The sequence below is a fragment of the Lagenorhynchus albirostris genome, chromosome 2 (genome assembly GCF_949774975.1).
Source record: "Lagenorhynchus albirostris chromosome 2, mLagAlb1.1, whole genome shotgun sequence".
NCBI classification, from domain to species: Eukaryota; Metazoa; Chordata; class Mammalia; order Artiodactyla; family Delphinidae; genus Lagenorhynchus; species Lagenorhynchus albirostris.
The window spans coordinates 49,872,915-49,897,843 of record NC_083096.1 but is presented as its reverse complement, the minus strand read 5'-3'; the positions used below and the strand labels follow the sequence as shown (position 1 = coordinate 49,897,843).

Here is a 24,929-nt window from a genome sequence, read left to right as displayed (position 1 = left end):
TCATCCTTTAAAACTCTTTTCTGTAAATTTTATAGTGAATATAATATAGGGATATAGTCGTCTATAGTTACGGCAGCCCTAGCTGATTAATACAGATGTTGGTACCTAGAAGTTGGGGTGATGCTATAACAATTACTAGAAGTGTGGCAGTTGCTTTGGAACTGGATGACGAGTAAAGGATAGAAGAGTTTTGAGGTTCATGCAAGAAAAAGCCTACACTGCCTTGCAGAGATTGTTGGTCATTAAAGGTGATTCCGATGAAGTCCAATAAAGGTGGAAATGAGGAACATGTTATTGGAAACTGGAAATGAGGAACATGTTATTGGAAACTGGAGGATAGGCAATCCTTATAAAGTGGCAAAGAACTTGACTGAACTTGTTCTAGTGTTTTGTGGAAAGTGGAAGTTAAAAGTGGTGACCTTGGATATTTAGCTGAGGAGACTGCTAAGTAAAATGTTGAAGGCATAGCCTAGTTTCTTCTTACTGCTTATAGTAAAATGTGAGAGAAGAAATAAACTGAAGGAATTATTAAGCAAAAAGAAACCAGAATTTGAAGATTTGGAAAATTCTCAGCCTATCCATATTGTAAAAAATGAGAAAGTGAGTTCTGGAGAGAACACCAAGGGTGTGACTGGACAGTTACTTCCTAAAGACATTACCCATGGATTTAATCAGCCATCTCAGCATGTTCAGCAGAAGCCAGGCACAGAGATGGGGTTAGACTAGCAGAGACACAGCCAGTTTGGACTAAAGGGCAAGAGACAGGATGAAATATAGGAAAGCTTTCAGACTTCTGGGATTCTGTGGGATGGGACAATAGAGCTATCCAGCTGTGAACACGCCTATCTTTCAAGAAAGCTAAAGTGGCTAGAATTCATGGGGCAACCAAAATCCAGAGAAACTAAAACATTGAAAAACTCGTATGAAGAGGAAAACAGGAAAATCTAGGTCACTTTGGTTTGGCAATGATTTCTTAGGTACAACACCAAAAGTACAATCCATGAAGGAAGAAATTGATAAGGTACACTTTGTTAAAAATTAAAAACTTCTGCTCTGTAAGAGACATTATTAAGAGAATGAAAAGCCACAGACTGTTAGAAAATATTTGTAAATCACATTGGATAAAAGACTTACATCCAGAGTGTATAAAAGACTTTTAAAACTCATCAGGAAAATCAGCAACCCAATTAAAAAATACACAAAAGAGCTGAACAGACACACTTCGTTGAAGAAAATATACAAATGGCAGATAGACATGGGAAAGGTCTTCAATATCATATATTTATAGGGAAGTGAATATTAAAATCTCAATGAGAGGGCTTCCCTGGTGGCGCAGTGGTTGAGAGTCCGCCTGCTGATGCAGGGGACACAGGTTCGTGCCCCAGTCCGGGAAGATCCCACATGCTGCGGAGCGGCTGGGCCCGTGAGCCATGGCCACTGAGCCTGTGCATCCAGAGCCTGTGCTCCGCAACGGGAGAGGCCACACAGTGAGAGGCCCGCGTACCGCAAAAAAAAAGAAAAAAAAAAAAATCTCAATGAGATACTATAACTTGCCTATTGGAATAGCTAAAATCCAAAATAACAACAAATTGGTGGCAAGGATGCTGAGCAGCAGGAACTTGAATTCATCACTGATGAGAATGCAAAATGGCACAGCACCGCTGGAAGACATTTACACAGCATTTTATAATGACCCAGCAATCACATGCCTAGGTATTTACCCAAGTGATCTGAAAACTTATGTCCACACAAAAATCTATACGCTAATATTTGTGGCATTATTATTCATAATTGCTAAAAAAATTGGAAGCTATTCAGGGCTACTAATTGAATATCTACTGAAAACTGTTATAATGATAAAATCTACTTGCTCCATATTCTTTTATTATAGATTCAACTTCTGTTGCAACAGAATATTCCCTGAAATTTGATGAATCCATGACAGAAGATGAAATAGAAGAAAGATCATTTCGATCTTTACTACCTTCTGAGAGTCATCGCAGATTTAACATGGAAAAGAAAAGAGGCCATCATGATGACTCTGATGAAGAAACTTCCCCAGAAAAGACTACACTGTCCTCTGCCAAGGTGTGTTTCAGTTTACCTGTGGAGATACTTCATAAATAGTTGTGGATGTGTTCTCTCAAAGGTATGAGGAATTATTTTGTACTTGAACTCAATTGTCAGCTACCAGAATGATTTTCCTGAGATATCAATTTTATGTTATATTTTTGGTATAGATTCTGGCTTTGCTTCCCTTATAAAGTAGCTTACAAATTATTCCTTGGAATGATATGTAAGGCTTTTGAGGATCTGAGCCAAAGTTATATCTAGCTTTTTCACTTACTTCACCCTTACAACACTGTATTCCATTTAAAAATTTTCATTTATATCTTTCTTCTTATTAAATTGTAAGCCTTTTGAATAACAGGGGCAAATTCTTACCCAGTTTTACACCCCTGGGACAATACCTAGCTTACAGTAGTTGTTTGTTAAAATTTTATTGGGTGAATAAATTAGCAGATGAATGTTACTGGCTTTCACATGCCTTTTTTTTTTGAAGAATGTTCTTTTACGTGGTTGGCAGCCTTTTTATATACATAATTTATTTTTATAAGTGCATACCTCTTTTAATGAAGTTAATTAAGTTCCAGAAGGTTTAGATGGTGATAAACACGACATAAACTCTCTAACTCAGGAGCTGAGCATGCCATTCTCAGGAGGACAAGACAGCTTTTCTAAATTTACTATGGAGATGGTTAGACAGTATATGAAAGAAGAGGAAATGAGAGCAGCTCACCAGTCTTCACTCCTGCGTCTCCGTGAAAAGGCCTTGAAGGAGAAAACTAAAGCTGAATTAGCCTGGCTAGAGCATCAGAAAAAGTAAGCTCTTTCAGTGAACATAGTTTTGACTGTTCGATTTCTCCTTTCATGAAAAGGAAATGCCTTGTTTTTAGAGATGTTTTTGTTTCCTCATCTAATTTAATTTGATCAACCCAGTTTCTCAAGCTAGAAATACAGCAGTCATCCTTGAATCATGTTGCTTTCAAGACATCCTAAACATATAACATTTTCTTTGCATTTCTCTTTTATCACTTAACTGACTCTTATATTGTTATTTTATACTTAATTCCTTTACTATGTTATAAATTTCTCAAAGCTATTTTATCTTTAAAGGACATAGTCTAGGGTTTGCATGTATCATATATCCAATAAAATATTTGTTGGGTTAGGAGTTGCTGCATGCAGCAAATGTTTTCCACATTTGAAAATGCTAAATGGGTTAGAGATTTGTTAGTGGTTGAGAATTCTTGACATTAGAATAGAAATTTAATCTAATCTTTGTCTCAATGGGAATAATTGCAGACATCTACGAGATAAAGGAGAAGATGATAAAATGCCCCCACTCCGAAAGAAACAACGTGGTTTGCTCTTAAGGTTGCAGCAAGAAAAGGTATGTTAGGAAAAACACTCCTTTAAGAGAACGTAAGGTGACAAGTTAGATTGTGGAATCTATTATTTTGCCTGATCTTTTTCTTACTATCACATTAAAGGAGATTTAGTTGATATTTACCACTGTTGATACCTACTACTATAATTACAGGAGTTGCTTAGTGGCCTATTGTATTTCTCCTAAATTAAGGTTGTGTTTCACTGCTAACTGAATACAATATAGAGTAAGACCTTCTGCCTTCATTTACTATGTAAAATAAAGTTGTGCTTTGATATGCGTATTTTTAAAATTAAGATGTTTGTGAGTCTAATTGGATTAATTTTTTAGTTACTGTTTCCCCAAACAGATTTTCAAGACATATGAATTACAAATTGACAAATATTTTGGCTTAATGGACTCAGAAAGACGTGGCATTTGTATCCTGGAGAGGCAGCATGGTGTAGTGGTTAAGAATTCAGGCTCTAGAGTCAGACTGCCTAGATTAAAATCCCAAACCTTCCAATTATTAGTTTTATAATCTTAGAAAGTTACTTAACTTCTCTTTTCCTCAGTTTCCTTATTTATAAACCAAGCATAATAATGATAACATACTTTGTAGCGTTGTTAAGAGGAATAAATGAGTTAATACATATAATAACTTAGAACAAACCTTGGCACAAAGGTAAGTGCTCAATAAATGTTAGTTGTTATTATTTGAATTCCAGCTTCGTCTGTTGCAAATGCGTATTCATGGTCAAGTTTAAGTAACTCTCTGAGACTTAGTTTCCTTATCTGTTGGAGTGAGATTTTATTTCATATGGTGGTTGTGAGGATTAAATGAGGTAACATATGTAAAATCTGTTTCACGTTGCCTGGTAAGTATTTAATAGATTCTAGTTTTCTTTTCCTTTATTGACCTGTTTTCAGGTACTAGCTACTGTGTTGGATGATCTGTGAACTTAATCATTTGAGTTATATATTGGAATATTACTTAATATTTTTTTTAAAACTTTGTCCTAAGAGGAACTCCCTGGCAGTCCAGTGGTTAGGACTCGGTGCTTTCAGTGCCGGGGCCCGGGTTCAATCCCTGGTTGGGGAACTAAGATCCCACAAGCTGCGTGGCATGGCCGAAAAGTAAAAATGAAAAATAAACAAAATTTGTCTTTGATTTTTCAGTAGATTTACTATGATTTGCTTAGGTGTGGTTTCTTTTGCACTGATACTATTTAGAGTTGCAGAGCTTCTTGAATCTGTTGTTTGTAGTATTTCATCAGTTTTTGAAAATTATCTCTTCAGGTGTTGCTTTTGTCCTATTCTCTCATTCCTTTCCTTCAGAAGCTCCAAGTAGACAAACGTTAGACCTTTGGACAATATACCACGTCTCTGTTCTGCTCTGTTTTGTTTTTTGTTTTGTTTTGTTTTTGTTTTGTTTTGGGGTTTTTTTTGCGGTTTGTGGGCCTCTCACCATTGTGGCCTCTCCCATTGCGGAGCACAGGCTCCGGACGCACAGGCTCAGCGGCCATGGCTCACGGGCCCAGCTGCTCCACGGCATGTGGGATCTTCCCGGACCGGGGCACGAACCCGCGTCCCCTGCATCGGCAGGCGGACTCTCAACCACTGCGCCACCAGGGAAGCCCCTGTTTTGTTTTAATGTCATTCTTTAAAACAGTAAAACAACCATGGCAACAACATCATCAACTACAACAAAAAACCACTGTGCTTCTGTTTAGAAAGTTTTTATTGACCTGTCTTTGAATTCGTTATAGCTTCTGCACCGTGATGTGTACTGTTAAATCTATCCAGTGAGTTCTTAATTTGATTTCTTTTTTAGTTCTATAATATCTGTTTTGTTCTTTTTTATAGATTTTAATTCTTGTTGAAATTCTCTACCTTTTCATCTGTTTTTTGACCTTTTTCTGTTACTTTTTGAACACATTATTCATAGTTATTTTAACTTCCTTATCTGCTAACTCTATCATTTGGACATCTTTGTGTCCGCTACTATTGTCTGTTTATATTTTTTATTATCATATGACCCTTTTTCTTAAGATGCCTAGTAATTTTTTTTATTGAATGCTGGACGCTGTGTATAAATAACTGCAAAGGCTCCAGATGATGTTATCTTCCCCTAGAGAGGATTTATCCTTTTCTCTTCTATGCAGTTAGAGTGGTCAGCTGTTCACTTTATTCCACTCAGGGGCTGAGCTGGGTTGGCATTGGGTTGCAGACTTGGTAAACCTCAGTCTAACACTCAGTTGTGACCCCAAAGGGATTTCCGTTGAAAACCAGGTTAACCGTTTTTACCAGCACAAGAGGCTGTTGGGGATTTCTGCTCTGCTGTTGAGAGGTTTCTGGCTTAATTCCTTAGCCTTTTTGCCTATGCTGCTTTAGAATTGGTGGATGTTTTGAGGTGAAGACAGAGTTTGAAGGCTGAAGTCTTAAGACTTAAGTTTAAGACTTAACTGTCTTGGGTCTTCAGTTTTTGTCACTGCAGTTCTCTGTAGCTGGTGGGAGTGTTAACTGGTGTAACGACTTTCAGAGCAGTTTGACTATAACTAGGTAAATTGAAGACACAATTTATGACTCAGCATTTATATGTGTTGGTAAATATCCTAGAGAAGCTTTTACAGTATATAGGGAAAAGTGGAAACTATTTCTTCAGTAAGAGAATAGCTGAACCAGGGCATATTTCTGCAAGAAAATATAACACTGCAGGAAAAAAGAATGCATTAAAATAAGAACTGTTTAATAATGGTAATGTTCTGTATCTCTGCTATCCAATACAGTAGCTACTAGCCACATGTAGCTTTTTTTAAAAAAAATTATTTATTTATTTTGGCTGTGCTGGGTCTTAGTTGTGGCACGCGGGATCTTTTTAGTTGTGGCCTGTGAACTCTTAGCGGCGGCATGCATGTGGGATCTCGTTCCCTGACGAGGGATGGAACTCGGCCCCCTGCATTGGGAGCGTGGAGTCTTACCCACTGGACCACTAGGCAAGTCCCCACATGTAGCTTTTGAGTACTTAAAATGTGACTAGTGCAACCAAGAAACTGAAATTTTAATTTCACTTAAAATTAATCTCAATTTAAATAGCTACATGTAGCTGTTGACTACTGTATTGAACAGGACAGCAGTAGGTCTTATCAAAGATCATAATATTGGGACTATCCTGGCAGTCCAGTGGTTAAGACCCCACGCTTCCACTGCAGGGGGCACAGGTTTGATCCCTGGTTGGGGAACTAAGAATCCCTCATGCCATGCAGTGAGGTGAAAAGTTTTTTTTTTAATTATAATATTAGTTATTACAGAAAAACAAGATGCAAAAGAATATGTACAATATGATACCATTCTTGTAAATTTTTAAAAGTCACCAATTAGTAATATATGTTCCATGGAATCACTCATGCATCAAAAGTACACAGCACATGTAGGGATGATATACTTCTGGAGAGGAAAATGGAAAAAGAGATTGGGGTAGAGTTTAGTTTTCTCTCTAATGAATTAATTTTGAAACAGATTTGAAACAAATGTGGCAAACTGTTCAATCCCAGTGGTGGGGGTTCGAGTGACTAATTTTTCTGCATGCTATGTTTATAGGAGGCCAGAATGCTTTTTAAGTAAATGTGCAAAAAGTATTCTTTGATCCAACTAGCTGTTACAGACCAGGGTTCTTGGCCTCCTTAATCAGTAGAAATTGATCAGAGGCCAGACAGGAAATTCAGGCAAGGCTTTATTGGGGCCCCTGCTGTAGCAGGGGGGAGTGAGAACAAACAATAGGTTCCCTTGCTTGCTTGCTGCTTTCGGAGGGCCGGCGAGTTGGTTCCTTATGTGGGGTGAGGGTAGGGGTGTGTCCAGGGGTCGGGCGGGAGGGGCGGCGTAGGTGGTTTGCCCACCCCTTAGGTGGTGCTGTGTGCAGGGGACATGTGCAGCACCCTGCTTTTGCTCCAGGCTCTTCAAAAGTGGCAGTTGGTTATTTTGGTTTCTTTGTATCTTTTGGGTCCAGAATTTGCCCTAGCATGCAAGCAGTTATTTTTGGTCCCATATAGTTTCTTTGTATTTGTAGCTTAAGGAGAGGTGTCCAGGTGCAAGCTTTGCAGCATTGTAGCAAAGGTTCCCAGGTCCCAGGCCTGTCTCACAGCTACCCCTAGAAAGTTGCCCTGTAGGAGTAAAAGCACCAGAGTGTGAGGATGTAGGTACTGAGATACTTACTGCAGTTGTATCAGTAGGGATTATTTTGACATGTAGTGAGATGGCTATGAGGAATTTGGCCACATATCTTTGCACAGCTGTATCCAACAGGAACATATTTTCCTTATTCTTTTTTTTTTTGAGGTGAAATTCACATAAAATAACCATTTTTAAATGAATATACCATTAACCATTTTATTTATTTATTTATTTTAAAAATATTTATTTAGGCTGTGTTGGGTCTTAGTTGCGGCATGCAGGCTCTTAGTTGTAGCATGCATGTGGGATCTAGTTCCCTGACCAGGGATTGAATCCGGGCCCGCTGCATTGGGAGCACGGAGTCCTACCCACTGAACCACCAGGGAAATCCCACCATTAACCATTTTAAAGTGAACAGTTTACTTGTACAACCTTATGGCTTATTCTTAAGAGAGATGCAAACACTTTCCCCTTAGAACCCCTTGAAAAAAATCTTTTCTTTCTTCTAAGCTTGGATTGGGTGAAATTATACATTAATTGGTTTAGAAACTCAGGCCTAAGCTAGTAGCAGTTTTCAAAAGGTGTTCTGTAGAGCTCTGGGGATTCCTGAGACCCTTTCATGGGTCAGGGAGATCAAAACTATTTTCATAAGGATAGTGAGATGTGAATTTGCCCCTTTTTGTGTTGACATTTGCACTAAATGGTGCAAAAACAATGGTGGTAAAACTGCTGGTGCCTTAGCACAGATCAGGGCAGGGGCACGAAACTGCTAGTGGTCATTATATCTTCCACTGCCACATACTTGCAGCAAAAAAAATCTAGTTCTACTAAAGAATGTCCTGATTAAGTAGTAAAAATTATTAATTTTATTGTGTTGACCTCTGAGTACTTGTTGTTTTCATATTCTCCATGACAGGAATGGGAAGCCCACAATTAAGCACTTTTCCTAGATACCAGAGGAAGGTGATTAACTCATGGGAAAGCATTTGTGTAGTTTGAATTGCAAGCTGAGCTAGCCAGATATTTTTCATGGAATACCATTTTTACTTGAAAGAGTTATTCAGAGACAAACTATGTTTGTTCAGACTAGGGTATTTGACAGTCATTTTCTCAGAAATGAACAAAGTGTGCTTGTCACTTCAAAGAAGGCAACTGACAGTGTTTGTTGCCAGTGATAAGGTTCAAACTTTCAAGCAAATGTCAGAATTTTGAAAAATTTCTGTCTACCACCTAATACTAAAGAAGTTTTTTCGAGATCACAGTGATATTAATAAATGTGATTTGGGGGGATTGCATAATGAAATATGTGAACATTTGGAAGATCTGCATAACTGAGTGAACTAAACATTTTCCAAATGAGCAATGCATGGTATTTAAAAAAATCAAGCCACGGAGATGGGGAGGGATAAATTAGTAGTATGGGATTGACAGATACAAACTACTATACATAAAATAGATAAGCAACAAAGATTTACTGTATAGCATAGGGAACTATATTCAATATCTTGTAATAACCTGTAATGGAAAATAAGCTGAAAAAAAAATTAGTGTATAACTGAATCACTTTGCTGTACACCTGAGACTAACACAGTATTATAAATCAACTGTGCTTCAATTAAAAAAAAAAAAACCCAAACCAAAAACAAAAAAAAACCAAGCCAGACAGTAAAGAGATGTGCAAACATCTACATACTATTTTCACTAATTTTGTTTGTTTTGAAAATTATAGTTATTTTCTTCAAAATGTGAATAAATGCCATTGTACACTCATGAGAGAATGAGAGTGAAAAGGCAAATAATGTCTTGTCTTAGTATTATGAAGATAGTTTGACCCTGAGAGTCTCCAGAAGAAGAAGCTTCAGGGTCTTTGGACCATACTTCGAGAACTGGTGCTTGAGAGGAATTCATACACGTGCCCAAGTAGACAAAAAGTATAAGGCTGTTGATTATAGTATTGTTTGTAATAGTAGACAACAACCTTATCTAACCATAGAGGTAATAGATACATGAAATCTGTATACCTCCAGTGTAAATTTATGCAGCATTTAGGGACAAATCAACATGGAGACATATAAAAGCAATGTTTAGTAAATAAAGCAAGATTGAAAAAATATATGTATGATATAACTTATAAAATATTTTAAAACATACAAACCAAACAGTATATATTTTTTTGCAGGTAAGTACAAATATTTGTAGAAGAATTTTAAAAGGATGTATACCATGGAAGGATATATACCATGATAGTGGTTACCTCTAGGGAGTTGGAGCAGGGAATTGTAGACTGGTGTTATCTGTAATCTTTTATTTCTTTATGAAATTAAAGACTAAGAGAAAATATGACAGTATTAACAACTGTTAATTTGGGATTTTGGAATTAGATGTTTATTGTGCACTTTTCTGCATTTTCAGATAGTTTAAAAGATCTCTTTTTAAAATTTAAATAAATTGTAACAAGTTATTAATATCTTTATTATGCTTACTTTATTGACAAGAAAACAGATTACAACAAATTTATGAAAAAAATCGACAGTCTGTTAAATTTTATTATTAACAGTGAAGTGTATCATTTTTTGCCCACTATTAGCAAAAGAAAACAGTAATATTCTGTGTGGAGAGAGTTTGGTGCAATGTAGTCTTAAATGTTTCTGGTGGCATTTTATGTGGAGAAAATTCTTTTCTTAAAGCAATTTTAGAAACTATTCTAAGGGCCATAAAATCATTCATTCTCTTTGACTTGTTTGTACTACTTTTTGGAATCTCTCCTAAAGAACTAATCCATAGTATGAAACAATTTATAGGCATTAAAGCACTATTCGGAATGGAGTTTAGCAATAGAATAATGATTACATTAATTAGTTTACTTGATATTCAGTTATTAAACAAATAAATGTAAAGACTAAATGGCACTATGGAAAAATATAAAGGGGTATGTTAAGTTTTAAAAAGGGGTATGAAATTATCAGTCTGTTGTAATTATAATTGAATTAAGGAATCATGTTAAATTATTTTAGAGTGATGGAGTTATGTGACTTTTTTCTTCCTCCACTGCTTAAAAATTTTTCAGTATTATTTTTATCTTGAAATGCTGTATGTATTTATTTTTGATATATGTGATGATTGGATTTTCTTTTTAAAATATTATTTTGGACTTGTCTCCTCCAAATTTCAATCCCTCGCCTAACTCTTTAAACTTTAGGCAGAAATTAAACGTCTTCAGGAAGCCAATAAGGCAGCTCGGAAGGAAAGACAGCTGATTCTTAAACAGCAGGAGGAGATAGAAAGGATCCGACAGACCACCATAAAACTTCAGGAGAAGTTGAAGTCTGCAGGGGAGAATAAATTGGTAAATTACATGAAATTATTATTAATTTGTTTTCTGCCTCATGTTGCTTGCTAATAACTAACTCTACCTCATCTTCTAATGTGGTGGGTGTGTTCATTCTAGCACTGTGATACAGTAATGCACCAGGATAAAGTTCTATGTATGTGCCTTTATGTAAAGTGAGTCTTTTTTTTACTCTATGGGATATTCAAGTTTTGAAAGGGACATGTAGGTCATATATTAGTTTAAAAATGTTTTCCATTTATAAATTCAGTTGGGACAGAGAGCCTTGTTTTTGCTTATCAATCCAAATATCAATATCAATATATATTCCTCAGAATTAATGGGAATATATTCAATCCAAATATATTCCTCAGAATTAATGGGAGGAATTATTTTTGCTCTTTACATAATACTTTTGTCAGCTCTCTAATGCCTAATATAATGATACAAGGTTCAAAGGAAATATTCAGACAAAAACAAAATTTGGACCTATTCTGAAATACTGTAAAGTGTCAATATAGTGTTGGAAAACTCAGCCTATATAGCAATACAGTTAAATAAATCTCTTAATATTCACTGCTTTGATTTTTAAAATACACTTTAAATTTTGAAACAGTCTCAGATCTATAGAAAATTTCAAACACAGTGCAAAGGGCTTTGATTTTCTCAGTCGAGAGTTACGTTGCCAACAAATTAATATTGACAGATTAGTTTTCATTATCTCTTTAATCTCTTTAGTCTGGAAAAGTTCTTGACTCTCATGACCTTCACACTTTGGAAGATTACATGCCAGATATTTTGTAGAATGGTCCTCAAGTTGGGTTTGTCTGATCTTTCCTCATAATTAGATTCAGGTTGTGCATCTTTGGCAGGAATATCACGGAAGTGATGCTGTGTTGTTCTCTGCATTCAATCAGGTGGCACCTGATTTTGATTTATCTCATTACTGATGATGTTAACTCGAACACTTGATTAAGGTGGCATCTACCATACTTCACTGTATAGTTACTCTCTTTCTCTTTGTAATTAATAAGTGCATTGCATGAAGGTATTTTGAAGCTACATACATTGCTGTTCTTCATCAAAGTTAAATTTATTCTTTTATTTATATCAGTATGAACTCACGGATTCGTGTTTTACTTAGCATTATAATCTGTTACTATCATCATTTGTTTTGATGCTCACTTTTTCTCAAATTGGGCCATTAGGAGCCTCTTCAAGCAGGTTTCTGTGTCCTTTTGACATGTACCCATCAGTCTTTGAGCACTTTCATGTTTTCTGGAACAAGATGTTTCAGGGTCATCTTTTACTTTCCCTGCCTCTGCCTTGGAATCAGCTGTTTCTCCAAGGAGGCTAGTTATTTAGAAATCAAGATCTGGTGCTAAGCATGCTCACTGCTATTCAGGTTTTGTTGCTCCTAAGCAACAAATCTAGGGACTATATAAGTACATGTATATACATTTTACTTGTGTGATATAATTTTGTCCTTTAAGTAATACCTTAATTTCAGCTATTTTACAAATACTGTTTTGAAGATAAATTAATTTTGAAATGACAGTGTTTAAATCAGTTTGAGATCTTAAATTCCAGTATAATTATAATACTTTACTACCCCCTATTGTTTGCAGGACTCTCATAGTGATGATGATACAAAGGATAATAAGGCAACCAGTCCTGCTCCAACTGACTTGGAGACCCGCAGTCCTTCCCCCATTTCAATCTCCAGCAGTGAAACTAGCAGCATTATGCAGAAACTGAAGAAAATGAGAAGCCGCATGGATGAAAAGTAATTCATTTAAAAAATATATCTCCTATTTACACTGAAAGTAGTAGCAACAAATAATATTTTTAATGTATTTCATTAGATTAGATTGATACAACATAAAATTTTATGGATTCAGTTGCATTTTAGCAGAGTTATTAAGTCATCCTAGGAGTCAGTTAATTGTAGACCTTATTTATAAAACAAATTTTCTTGATCTTAAATAGAGACAGGTTTCTTATTTTAAAAACCAAAGTAGTATTTGCACATATACCCATGACAGCGTTTTCTCCTTTCTTTTATTAAAAGTTATGAGTAAGTGTGAAATTTTTACCTTTTCTGAAATCTGAGGACATATCCACTGCCTTGAGGGAGCAATTTAATGGTATATCTTGAGATCTCATCCTGTGACTCTGACAACTGTGAGGCTTACTCAAGTAGAAGAGTGAAATTTTAAACTTGTGAGTGGGTCTGAATTGCTCGATTAAAACCAGAAAGTCTGAAATTCTCCTGGGATGTTGAATGATTTGGCAGTCTACCATTCTTCTAAAACATTTCTAAGCGTTATTTTTTGAAGACTCTTTTAAAGAAAGCTACTCTTACTTAGATATAGCTCAATTATGTGTCAGCTTTGACCGTACCAAGTGACATTTACATGAGAGTTAACTCCTTTGCGTGTACATTTGATTAAATATGCTTATAAAGTAGCTGCTTGTGGACTATTTTCTACCTTTTTTAAGTATAGAAGAGAGGTCCATTAAAATTTTTGTTGACTGCTCTTTTATTTTAAGTTAGCAATTTGAACCACAGATTAAACTTAAGTTGTATCTTGATATCCTTTGGCAGTATACTGCCCATCACCAAATTTAATAATACTCTATGTTTATATGTGACATCAACCTATGATTTAGTTATTTTCTGAACAGTCAAGCAGTTGTAAGTCAAACCTTGCTTTCTATAGGTACAGTGTTGTACACTGGCACTTCATTGCTTAATTGAAATTGCACTTCAGTAACTTAAAATTGGCCTTTGATAACTTAAAAATACCTAAATTGATTATGAAGATAAGTTTAAATAATAAATAGAAATTTTTAAAATAAAAAATATAAGGGGGTGAAAACTGAATAGTTACAAATGTGTAAGTGTACCTTTTGTATGATTTCCATGGGATAGACCAATTAAGACTATTCAAATAGGAATTCTTTTTTACTTCCTGATAAAAATTTCCAGTAGCCAGTGTGAGACATACTGGATTGCTCCAGGGATCTTTGAATTCAGAATAATCTATCTCATAAATTTTTATAACTGATTTGGCATTTTATATCTGCCTCTAAATGCCTTTGGATCATAAATGTTGGAGGAAGGACAGCTTCAAGGGAAATTTCTTCATCGATTCCTTGCTTGTCTATACCAGTAAAATCTTCATTGCTGGTCTCTATGAATAATATTCCAATAATTTTAATCACATCCATGGAAGGAACTGCTAATCCTATTCTGTTTGTGAGATTAGTCAGTTTATATGGTGTTTATTTGAGATTTGGTTAAAACTTTAAAAACCCTAAATAACAAGTTAAAGGTTGAATTTATTGACTTTGTTCTAAGTTTTGTTATTTATTTTCTCAGAGCCCAAAATACTAAAGACCTAGAATTTTTTTTATCATTGCTCTACCTTCCTTTGTCAACTACTGCAGTAAACTTTTGAGAAAAGGCCTTGAAGCATTCAGTGACTTATTGATTTGTTGTTTGAAGCAATGCAGTTGTGTTTGTGGTAGGGCTGGGGTAAGGACAGTAGTTGCAGAGAAATTAGTTTTAATGTTTGGAAGATGATGCTGAAATTTGAGGATGAAGTGGAGTATTTTCCAAAATTAGCAGTGCATTAAAAACGGAGATCACTGTTAATTTTTTTTGATCTCTAGAACAAAGCGCAGTTGGTCCTTGAGCAGCGTGGGGGTTGTGTTAGCAATGCTGCCCTTCCGCATAGATGAAAATCTGCCTAAAACTTGGGTAGTCGGCCCTCCATAATCGTGGTTCCTCTATGTATGTGGTTCTTCTGTATCTGTAGTTCTATATCTGCGGATTCGGCCAACCACAGATCATGCAGTACTGCAGTATTTGCTACTGAAAAATATTCACATGTAAGTGGACCTATGCATTTCAAACCCACTCACTGTTCAGGGATCCACTGTAATGTGAAAACTAATTTTTGAATACCATTCAGGTTACCAAAGCTTCAGAGTTACTTCTCTTTCAACAATGTTGGAATGTCAGCTCAATAGAGTGAGTTAATTTTGTAGTCATTTGCTACAGTAGATAACTAATAAAATTATTTGAGCCTTTGCTACTAGGCACTATTATTTGTTTTGTAAATTAGAAAAGGCCATCTTCTAAGAGGTTACTATTTTACTAATATAAAACACTTGTCAGAAAATAGTCACCCTTCTCAATAAGTTTAGCTAACTTTGGGAGGAACTTTTTCATATATATTACTGTTTATTGTTAACTCTCTGAACTTTGATTCTATGATAAATATTTTTCTGAAGTGGTCAAACTATTCTTGGCTCCAGTGAAAGATTTCCTTCTTTAATGTTTCACTGAGACAACAATGCCTTTGTTAAAGTTTGTATTTCTAATCTATGGCTTTTCTTTTTTTTTAAATAAATAAATTTATTTATTTATTTATTTTTGGCTGAGTTGGGTCTTTGTTGCTGTGCGCGGGCTTTCTCTAGTTGCGACCAGCGGGGGCTACTCTTCGTTGCAGTGCACGGACTTCTTGTTGCAGAGGCTTCTCTTGTTGCGGCGGACAGGCTCTAGGTGTGTGGGCTTCAGTAGTTGTGTCTCGCGGGCTCTAGAGCGCAGGCTCAGAAGTTGTGGCACACGGGCTTAGTTGCTCCGCGGCTTGTGGGATCTTCCCGGACCAGTGCTCGAACCCGTGTCCCCTGCATTGGCAAGCAGATTCTTAACCACTGCACCACCAGGGAAGCCCCTCTATGGCTTTTCTTGACCTGTGTACTGAGTTGACATTTTAGAAATAATTTCCATTTCTATAGTTAAGAGCAAAAGAAATTTAAACTATGAAAGAGGTTAGTAATAATGAAAATATGTTTGCAAAAGCCACAGACTGACTAGCCCTCAGTTTTTTGATAATTATTGGTAAATGAAATCTGAGTTTTGTTTACTACTGTGAGGGGCATTATTTACAGTATAAAGCTGTGAAACAGATGTTCAGGGGAAAAAAACATACAGTTGACTCTTCCTGTTAATTTGCCAATTCTGTTTTAGGAAAATTATTTACTGAGCAAATGAAACACTGAAGGAATGGTGTTTATCTTCTTCTTTAAGTGTTAAAATAGGATACAGTGCGTTTTTTTCTTTCATTTGTTAATAGCAGCTTGTTCTTCTGTATTATTTATTAATTATATACTTATTCCCTCAGCAATTATTTTTTGGGAAATGTGTGAATATAGTAGGTTCTGAGGGATAAGAAGATGAATCAAACATAAACCCTGCCCTTGAAAAGCTTATAGTATAGGTGGAAAAAAGAAGAAATATCAGGTTCCTTTAGTGAAGTATATAAAAATCTATTGCTAAGGAAGCTCAGAAGAGGAAGAAATTTTTACTGAAAAGAGTATATATATCAAGGAAATTTTCTTGATGAGTGTTCAGAGTTAAATACTTTGCATTTGCAAGTGAAGGCTTTTGCTATTCCATTAAAGAAGACATTTTTATTAAAATTTTAAACAATGTATTTTTTAAGGCAATGTATCATTGCCTTAAATTAGAAATATAGTTTTCTTAGAGAAGGTTCTAGACTAAGTGTAGTGGATGAATAAATCCTGATAGTCTGATAGTGTGCTTTTTTTTTTTTCTTCCTAGATTAGGGATGATGTACCTGTATTATTTAATTTAAGTATATGCAGATTATTAAACAATTTAATAGATTTTGCTGTAGGAAAAATAGACTGTATTTTCTTTTAGGTCAGTACTATCCATATGCTCATTTATCTTCCTTTTTGAATATCATTTAAAATGCTTAAGTACTTAAAAGAATTGATCCATTTTATAATTAAAAGCACTAGTTTTCATTTTTACTTGTGACAGTATAGAGTTAAAGAATTGTTTAGATCCAGAAAGAATTTTAAAATAATTTAAGATATTAAGTTTTTATTTTGTTTAACATCTTTCATAATCAAATGATTTTAGAACTGGAAGTTCTATTTAAAATTTAGATCATAATTTTGCTTAAAAAGTGTGAGGAAGTACTTAAATGAAGAAGGAATCATAAAATGTTGGAACTAGTCAGTCCTTAGGGAGGTCATCTAGTATAGTCCCTTGGTTCTACAGGAAGAAATTGAGGCCTGCAGAGATTAAGTGCCTTGTCCCAGGTCAGGTAGCATAATGGCAGAGCTAGAAGAACTAGAACCCTACTCTCTGGACTTCAGCCAGCTAAAGTGAAAACTGAGTTAGCACATCTGCTTCCAACCTTGTAGTTTTTTTAAATAACTGCATTGATGACTTAAAGGTATCTCAGTAGAAATTGACCCTTCAAAATAGTATTTGTTGAAACTGGCAAGGTGCTCAGTGCCTGATTACTACGGTTGAATAGCTGCATAGCTGAAGTTTAGAGTGTAAAATTTTGACTTTAAAAGTGTATTACTTCCTTTTGAATTTCTAAAGCTTAAACATTATAGGAACATAATTATTTCCATACTAGATTAAATCTATCATATGTCTCATCCTAGTCCAGTGTTCTGTAACTGTCAGAGGCCTTGTTGGGGAATGCCTTGATAATAGCCATAAAGTGTATTAGTAACATTTTCTATTAATAGTCATTTATGTTTCCATCATTCACAAATTTTGTTTATTTCTTACTTGTGCAGCATCTTGAAGGATTGTTAACTCTAGTGTGAAGTGCTACTGCTTCTTTTATCTCAATTTTATACAACTTTTAAGAGACACTTGAATTCTAGAATGTATGTATATTAAATAAGGAACGTGTGTTTCTGGGATGAAGTTCCAACTTTGTTAAACTTTTCTTACACTATCTCTTAAACCATTTTCTTTTTTTTTTTTTTTTTTAGCCATTTCTTTTGTTGTTCATTTCTAACCTAGAGCTTTTGAATATGCTTAATCTTTGTAAATGGAAAGTAAATAATTAGTATTTGTTCTAATAGAGAAAATTATTATCCTCTATATTGGGTTGGACAAAAAAATTTAATATGTATTTTTTTTACAGTTTATTTCACATCTTCCAATGTTCTACTTTTTGTACTAGGTCATGCATGCATTTAGCAGTTATATACTTGAGAGGGTGGGTGATATTTGAATGTTATGAATAGATTTTTTTGGACCTTTTCCAAGTACATTTGTTTTTGCATAATTGGCATCAAAATAAGTTTATTATACATTCATAAAGAATGGCAAGGAAGATTGAAGTGTCTTATTGAAACTTAGCAAAATTGCACAAAAACTTCAGTGCAGAAAATCAAGGCAATCCAGATATGATAGAGAGAGGGAGGGAGGGAGAGAGGGAAAGAAAGAGATAGAGCGAGTATGTAACTGAACAGAGGGAAGGTGAAATATTAAGTTGTATGTGGAGAAACAGACGCTGAAATCATCTGTTATCTAAAGATATACATGTAGTCAAGATTCTACATACTTTTTTAAAATTCAAATGAATGACTGGATTCATACCTAGATTTTCTCACTTCTTTGACTTACTGGTATTATTCCTTGCCCTTCCAAGGCAATAAATGTTGCCTTGATCTACAGGTTATTGTTGTGTGCATGTGAACAGGAGCATGCTCTGTCAAAGAGAATTAACCTTTCCAAACCTTTTATTAGACTTATTTATCCTTTCATATATACAATGGTCTATTTACTATTAAAAAAAGAGAGAAACAATTGGTTTTTTCCTACTTTTATAAGTTTAACATATGGAATTTCTTCTTACTTTTAACCTTATTGATTGAATTGTCCACAGCATGATTTTTTTTTTTTTTTACTACTGGTAGTGTTTATTGGAACTAGCTTAGTTTATTCTTAATTATGCATCCTGGTTTTTTATAGAATGGGTATTGTATTTCAGTATTATTATTTAAGTGGGCCTTTGTTAAATATAAAGCAAGATACCTCCAGTAGGTCCTGTTGACAGTAAGTTTTATGTTGTAGATGTGAACAAGGTATTTTTACTATAAATTGACTTTTTAAACTATATAACTATATTCAAGCTTAGATTATAATGGTAAGGTTAAATAAGGCAAATGTACTGCTTTTTAAATTTAAATTCAAGCTTAAAATACATGACAAGGTACAGATATAAAAACTACTCGTTGAGAATTACATATGTATATACAATTGCTGATATGCTAGGTTCATGCCCATAATTGTTGTACTCTGTGTTAAAGCTTATGAGAAAACTTACCTAGCTTCACACTCTACTTCTCATTACTTTACTCACAAACAAATAAATTTACCTGAAAGTATACGTGATGGTTAAGCAGGAGCTGAGAAGAAAGGCACGTATATTCAGAAATCTTTGGTAAGATCTATAAAAGTATATGTTTTATATGTCACACAAAGTATAACACTTGCTTTAACTGAGTAGCTTATAATGTTATTGAGGAAGCATATTAAAAAGTTCTGCACTCAGCTCTTATGCTTTCCCTTTTTCATTCTTTCTGCCTCTTGATCTCTTGGTTTTAAAATCTTCCTCCTTATTTTGTAGACACTGCTCTCCTGTTCACTACTTCTTCTCTGTCTTTACGTCTCATCACTGGGCCTCTCTCAGTGTCTGTTTTCCCAACCTTCATCCCAAATTCCAGCTGTATATCTACAACCAGTTGGTCAGGTAACTTTGCACCTTTTTCAGTGCACTCTTTGATAGAGCATGCTCTTTTTGTTTGTTTTTATTGCTTTTTTTTCTTTCTTTTTTTTTCTAACAGCCTAGGGGCCTCTTGTCAAATGTCCCATAGATTTTACCTTTTTGTTTCCACATTAATTTGACATGCTGATTGTTTAAGAAGTGGAGTGATAGTTCTTGTGCTTTTTATTAAGTGTTTGTTGGATATGTGAATGTATTTTTGTTGATTAGCTACCACTACAGATCTAACACTTACAATATGAGCAGCCCACCTTTCATTTAGCTGTGGCGTCTACATTTGAGGAGAGCAAATAGTAGCTTTTTAACTACTCAAATAACTTCCTAAATCAGTTATGTCCCCTAACCCTTTGGAGCTAAGATATACTAGGCTGTTTAATTCCAGAGATTGGGTTAAATTGAGAAGTTTGAGGCATTTGGTGCATCCTTTTACTCAAGTAAATAAATAGTCATGTTTTATACATAAGGCATCTGACTGTGGTTCTCAGTGTTCTCTCCATGAAAAACAAGTAGACTGTCACCTGACATTGCATTTCCCAGGTAGTGAAAACCAAACTTACTATACCTGAAGCAAAACCAGACTGAATTTGAATATAAAAATCAAAAAGGGACATGAACAGGTTTTTTGTTTGCTTGCTTGTTTGGGATTTTGGGGGTTGTTTTTTTGGTTGTTGTTTTGGTCTTCGTTGTTTTGAGTTTGTGTGTTTTCTGGTCTTAGCCTTCAGAATAAATTCCTTGTATCTTCTGTTATGAAAAAGAATCACCTATGAAGAATGAATACATTAAGTACTATCAGTCATGGTTAGCCAAATATTCTGAAGATTTTTTTTCCTGAAATTACCCCACAGTTTTTCCTTTGCTAAATTTCCAAATAATTAATTACAAGTAAAATAAATAAATTCTCTTACTTGCTGAATACTATCACTTACCAAAGCTCGTATTATCTCAAACTTTTTTCAGAGGAATACTATGAATGTCCTGTTTTATACAACTTTTTGATAACGTAATGAGTAATAAAGCTCTCAAAGTGATTTCTGCCTATAGATTTGTTCTCTCACTGTTTTTCATGGTGTAACCGTAGGTTTCTGACAAAGCGAGAGCAAAAACTAATGCAAAGGCGCCAACACGCGGAGGAGCTACTAGAGTGGAAGAGACGTTTAGATGCAGAGGAAGCAGAAATTCGTCAAATGGAAAAACAAGCTTTGGCTGCCTGGGACAAAGAATTGATAAAACCTAAAACTCCTAAGAAAGAACTGGAGGACCAGAGAGCAGAACAGAAAGGTAATAAAGACTGACTATTCAGACTACATACTAAAAGTCTAATGTAACTGAAAGATTTACTTAATTATTTTAAAAAATGGTGAATGATTAAGGGTGAAGAAGGTGATACAACTAAGAATGCTACAGATATTGAAAAGATAAGAGAATACTGTGAATACCTTTATGCTAATATACTTGAAAACTTAGAAGAAATGGGTAAATTCTATGAAATGGAAATGGGTTGTTCTAGGACCACGTGGGGTTTAACACGTACTAAAAATTGATAATGTGGTGAATTACTTAAACAGATTAAAGGAGAAAAATTACATGATATCTCAGTGGATTCAGAAAAATCACTTGATAAAATCCAAAAAAGCCTTTGGAATAAAACAAATAAATCTCACATCAAATTAGCAATAGAAGGGGACTTTCTTTACCCAGTGTAGGATATCTATTAATGAAAACAAAAAACCAAACCTGCAGCAGACTTCATACTTAATAATAAAACATAGAAAGTTTTCCCTTTGAATTTGGAAATTAGACAAAAAGATGCTTATTTTCACTTACGGAGTGAAAGGAAGAAGCAAAACTCATTATCTTATTGAGAAGAGCAGATGAGAAGGCTATGCACATAGAAAATCCAGCATTTACATGTCAGTTATTAGAATTAGTGAGTTTAGCAAGGTTGTGGATATAAAATCCATAAACAAAACTCAATTGCATGTCTGTAGATAAGCAGAAATTGGTTAGAAAAATCTAATTATTAAAAGATGCCATTTATAAATTTAACAATAAGTATTGAAGATCTTTACGGAGAAAAATTTATAATTTTATTAGGAGACCAAATTTTTTATTAGGAGACTAATTTTATTAGAGAAGACCAAAATAAATAGAACTTTACCATATTCACAGATAGCTTCAGTGTCATAAAGATGTTAATTCTCTCTGAACTTATTGGTAGGTTCAAGACAATTTAAATCAGAAACCTGGCAAGATTTCTTTGTAGGGTTTGACAGGCTCATTTTAAAATTTATATGAGGGCTTCCCTGGTGGTACAGTGGTTAAGAATCCGCCTGCCAGTGTAAGGAACACGGGTTCGAGCCCTGGTCCGGGAAGATCCCACATGCCTGCAGCAGCTAAGCCCGTGAGCCACAACTCCTGAAGCCCACGCACCGCAACCAAGAGTAGCACCCACTCACTGCAACTAGAGAAAGCCCGTGCGCAGAAACGAAGACTCAATGCAGCCAAAAATAAATAAATAAGTAAATTTATTAAAATAAAAATAAAATAAAATTTATATGAAAGAGCAAAGGACCAAAAAGCAGAGACATTCCTAAAGAAGAACCACAAAATGCAGGAACTTACCAGTTTCAACACCTCTAAGAGTATAATAATTAAGACAATATGATATTTGTTATCAGAGACAAATAGATTATGAAACAAATAGCTCAAAAAAGATCTGTGCATATATGGAAAGTTGACTTCTGACACAGGTAACTTAGGAGACTAGTGAATAAAGGAGGGACTCTCCAATAAATTTTGTGCGAGGTAAAAATAAAGTTGGGTCCCTACATGACAGTATAAAAAGATCGATCTCAAGGAGGGAGAAAGGTGTAAATGTGAAATTTAAACTATAAAACTTTTAGAGACAATATAAGAGAATATCTTTATGACATCAGGGGGAGGGAAAGATTTCTTTAACGTTATGCAAGACAAAAATCATAAAGGGAAAGATTGATAAATTTCACTTTAATAAATTAAGAATTTCTGTTCATTAATACATATAAAGAAAGTAAAACAAAATAAGATATTTGCAATACATATGAGTGACAAAGGAATAGTATAAGAATATGTAAGCAACTGCTATGAATCAATAATAAAATGACAACCACATTAAAAAAAACAGGCAAAAGAGCAAATGGTTCACAAATAAGAAACTCCAGTCAGTAAACATATGAAAAGGTGTTCAACTTCATTAGTAATCAGAGCATAAAAACCATAAAGACATACCATTGCATGCCTGTGTTCACTTCCTAGGGCTGCCATAACAAATTACCACAAATTTGGTGGCTTAAAACTTTTTTTTATTCTCTCGCTTCTGGAGGCCAGAAGTACAAAATCAAGGCTTTGGCAGGACTGTGTGCTCCCTCTGAAGGGTCAAGAAGACAGTTCTTTCCTTCCTTCTTCCAGCTTCTGGTGGTATGCTGTAGGCATTCCTCGTGTCTGCTTAACTAAGTCTCACACAGTCTTCTCTTACATGTCTGTCCTTCTCTTTTGTCTCACAAGGAAACCTGTCATTGAATTTAGGGCCTACCCAGATAATCCAGGATGATCTCATCATGAGATCCTTAACTTAATTACATCCGCAGACCTTTTTTCCAAATAAGATTATATTCACAGGTTTTGGGGGTTGAGACATGGACACATCTTTTGGGGAGCCATCATTCACCCCATTTAAAAAAATCCATCGGGCTTCCCTGGTGGCTCAGTGGTTGAGAGTCCGCCTGCCGATGCAGGGGACACGGGTTCGTGCCCCGGTCCGGGAAGATCCCACATGCCGTGGAGCGGCTGGGCCTGTGAGCCATGGCCGCTGAGCCTGCGCATCCGGAGCCTGTGCTGCGCAACGGGAGAGACCACAACAGTGAGAGGCCCGCGTACCACAAAAAAAAAAAAAAAAAAATCCATCAAACCTGTTGGTATGTAGGTGGAACAAAGAACTGCTGGTATGAGTGTTAATTGTTAAACCTAGTTTGAAAAACAGGTTGAAAGGCGAGGCATTAAAAATAATCAATAAAATGATAAAAATAATAAAGCCAGGTACACATGTCCTACAGTTCAGCAATTCCATTGCCAAGTATAAATCCTAGAGCAATGGTTCTTAAAGTATGGTCCATGGTCTCTGAGATCCTTTCAGAAGGTCTGAATAATACTGACATATTGTTTGCCTTTTTCACTGTGTCAGCATTACACTGGTAGTATAAAAATAATGGTGGGTAAAATTGCTGATGCCTTAATATGAATCAAGGCAGTGGCACCAAATCATATAATAGTCATTGAATTCTTCACCACCCTGTACTCACCATAAAAACATGCCATTCTTACATTTTATGTAATTTTAATTTAAATATTTAGATAATTTAAATATTAATTTATTGAATCTCAATTTTGGGTACATATCTTTTTAATATTCTATGTGACGAATAGGAAATATTCATAAAGCACTTGTGTTTGCCAAAGCATGATGGTTATCCTGAAGAAAAGCACTTACTACAGTTGTTTGGTTTGCAAGCTGAACTAGCAATTTTTTCATGTAGTACCATTTTTACTTAAATGACTAACAAAATATGGTTATTCAGACTTGAGTATTTGCAAACAATGTTTCAGAAACACATGAAGCAACTCTGACTCTTTAAGAAAAACAACTGATAGTGTTTATTGTCGGTAATAAAATGTAAACCTTCAAGTGAAGATTTAAGGCTTTTAGAAATGCTGTTTCCCCTACTGTGAGCTTGACAGCTTTCCAATACTTTAAAGACTTTCCTGGTATGAGTAATGATATCAAAGTCATCTTTTCATATTGTGTGATAAAATGTGCCAATATTTGAAAAGATCTTCCTAACTCAGTGAATCAATATTTTCCAAATGACCCGTGATGATTAGAAAATCAAGTATGGATAAAAGATCCATTTAAAGTGCAAGATAGGGGTGGAGGGAGACACAAGAGGGAGGAGATATGGGAAGATATAGATATATATAGATATATATATATATCTCTGATCACTTTGTTATAAAGCAGAAACTAACACACCATTGTAAAGCAATTATACTCCAATAAAGATGTTAAAAAAATAAATAAATTGCAAGACAGGCCAATGGATTTTAATGGAACAGATTATGAAAAGTTCACAGATATGGTTTCAGATTCCACATTACAGCTTAACATTTAAGAAACTACCAATTGTCCACTTTTGGTGTGGCATTAAAAAAGGATATCCACAATTACCTGTAAATACTGTTAAAATACTCTTCCCTTTTCTAATTATGTATCATTTGTGTGAGGCCAGATTTTCTGCATATACTTCAGCCAAATCAACATACAGCC

General features: G+C 35.0%; 1 protein-coding gene across 1 annotated transcript in view; it reads left to right on the top strand.

Annotated features, from left to right (window-relative positions):
- Positions 1–24,929, top strand: part of CEP350 (centrosomal protein 350) — a 140,126-nt gene that overhangs the window by 63,736 nt on the left and 51,461 nt on the right. The window contains exons 23-28 of the mRNA XM_060132229.1: positions 1,892–2,088; positions 2,699–2,883; positions 3,367–3,454; positions 10,800–10,946; positions 12,557–12,714; positions 20,649–20,848. Coding sequence (XP_059988212.1) covers positions 1,892–2,088; positions 2,699–2,883; positions 3,367–3,454; positions 10,800–10,946; positions 12,557–12,714; positions 20,649–20,848 — 975 coding nt within the window. The remainder of the gene's footprint in view (positions 1–1,891; positions 2,089–2,698; positions 2,884–3,366; positions 3,455–10,799; positions 10,947–12,556; positions 12,715–20,648; positions 20,849–24,929) is intronic.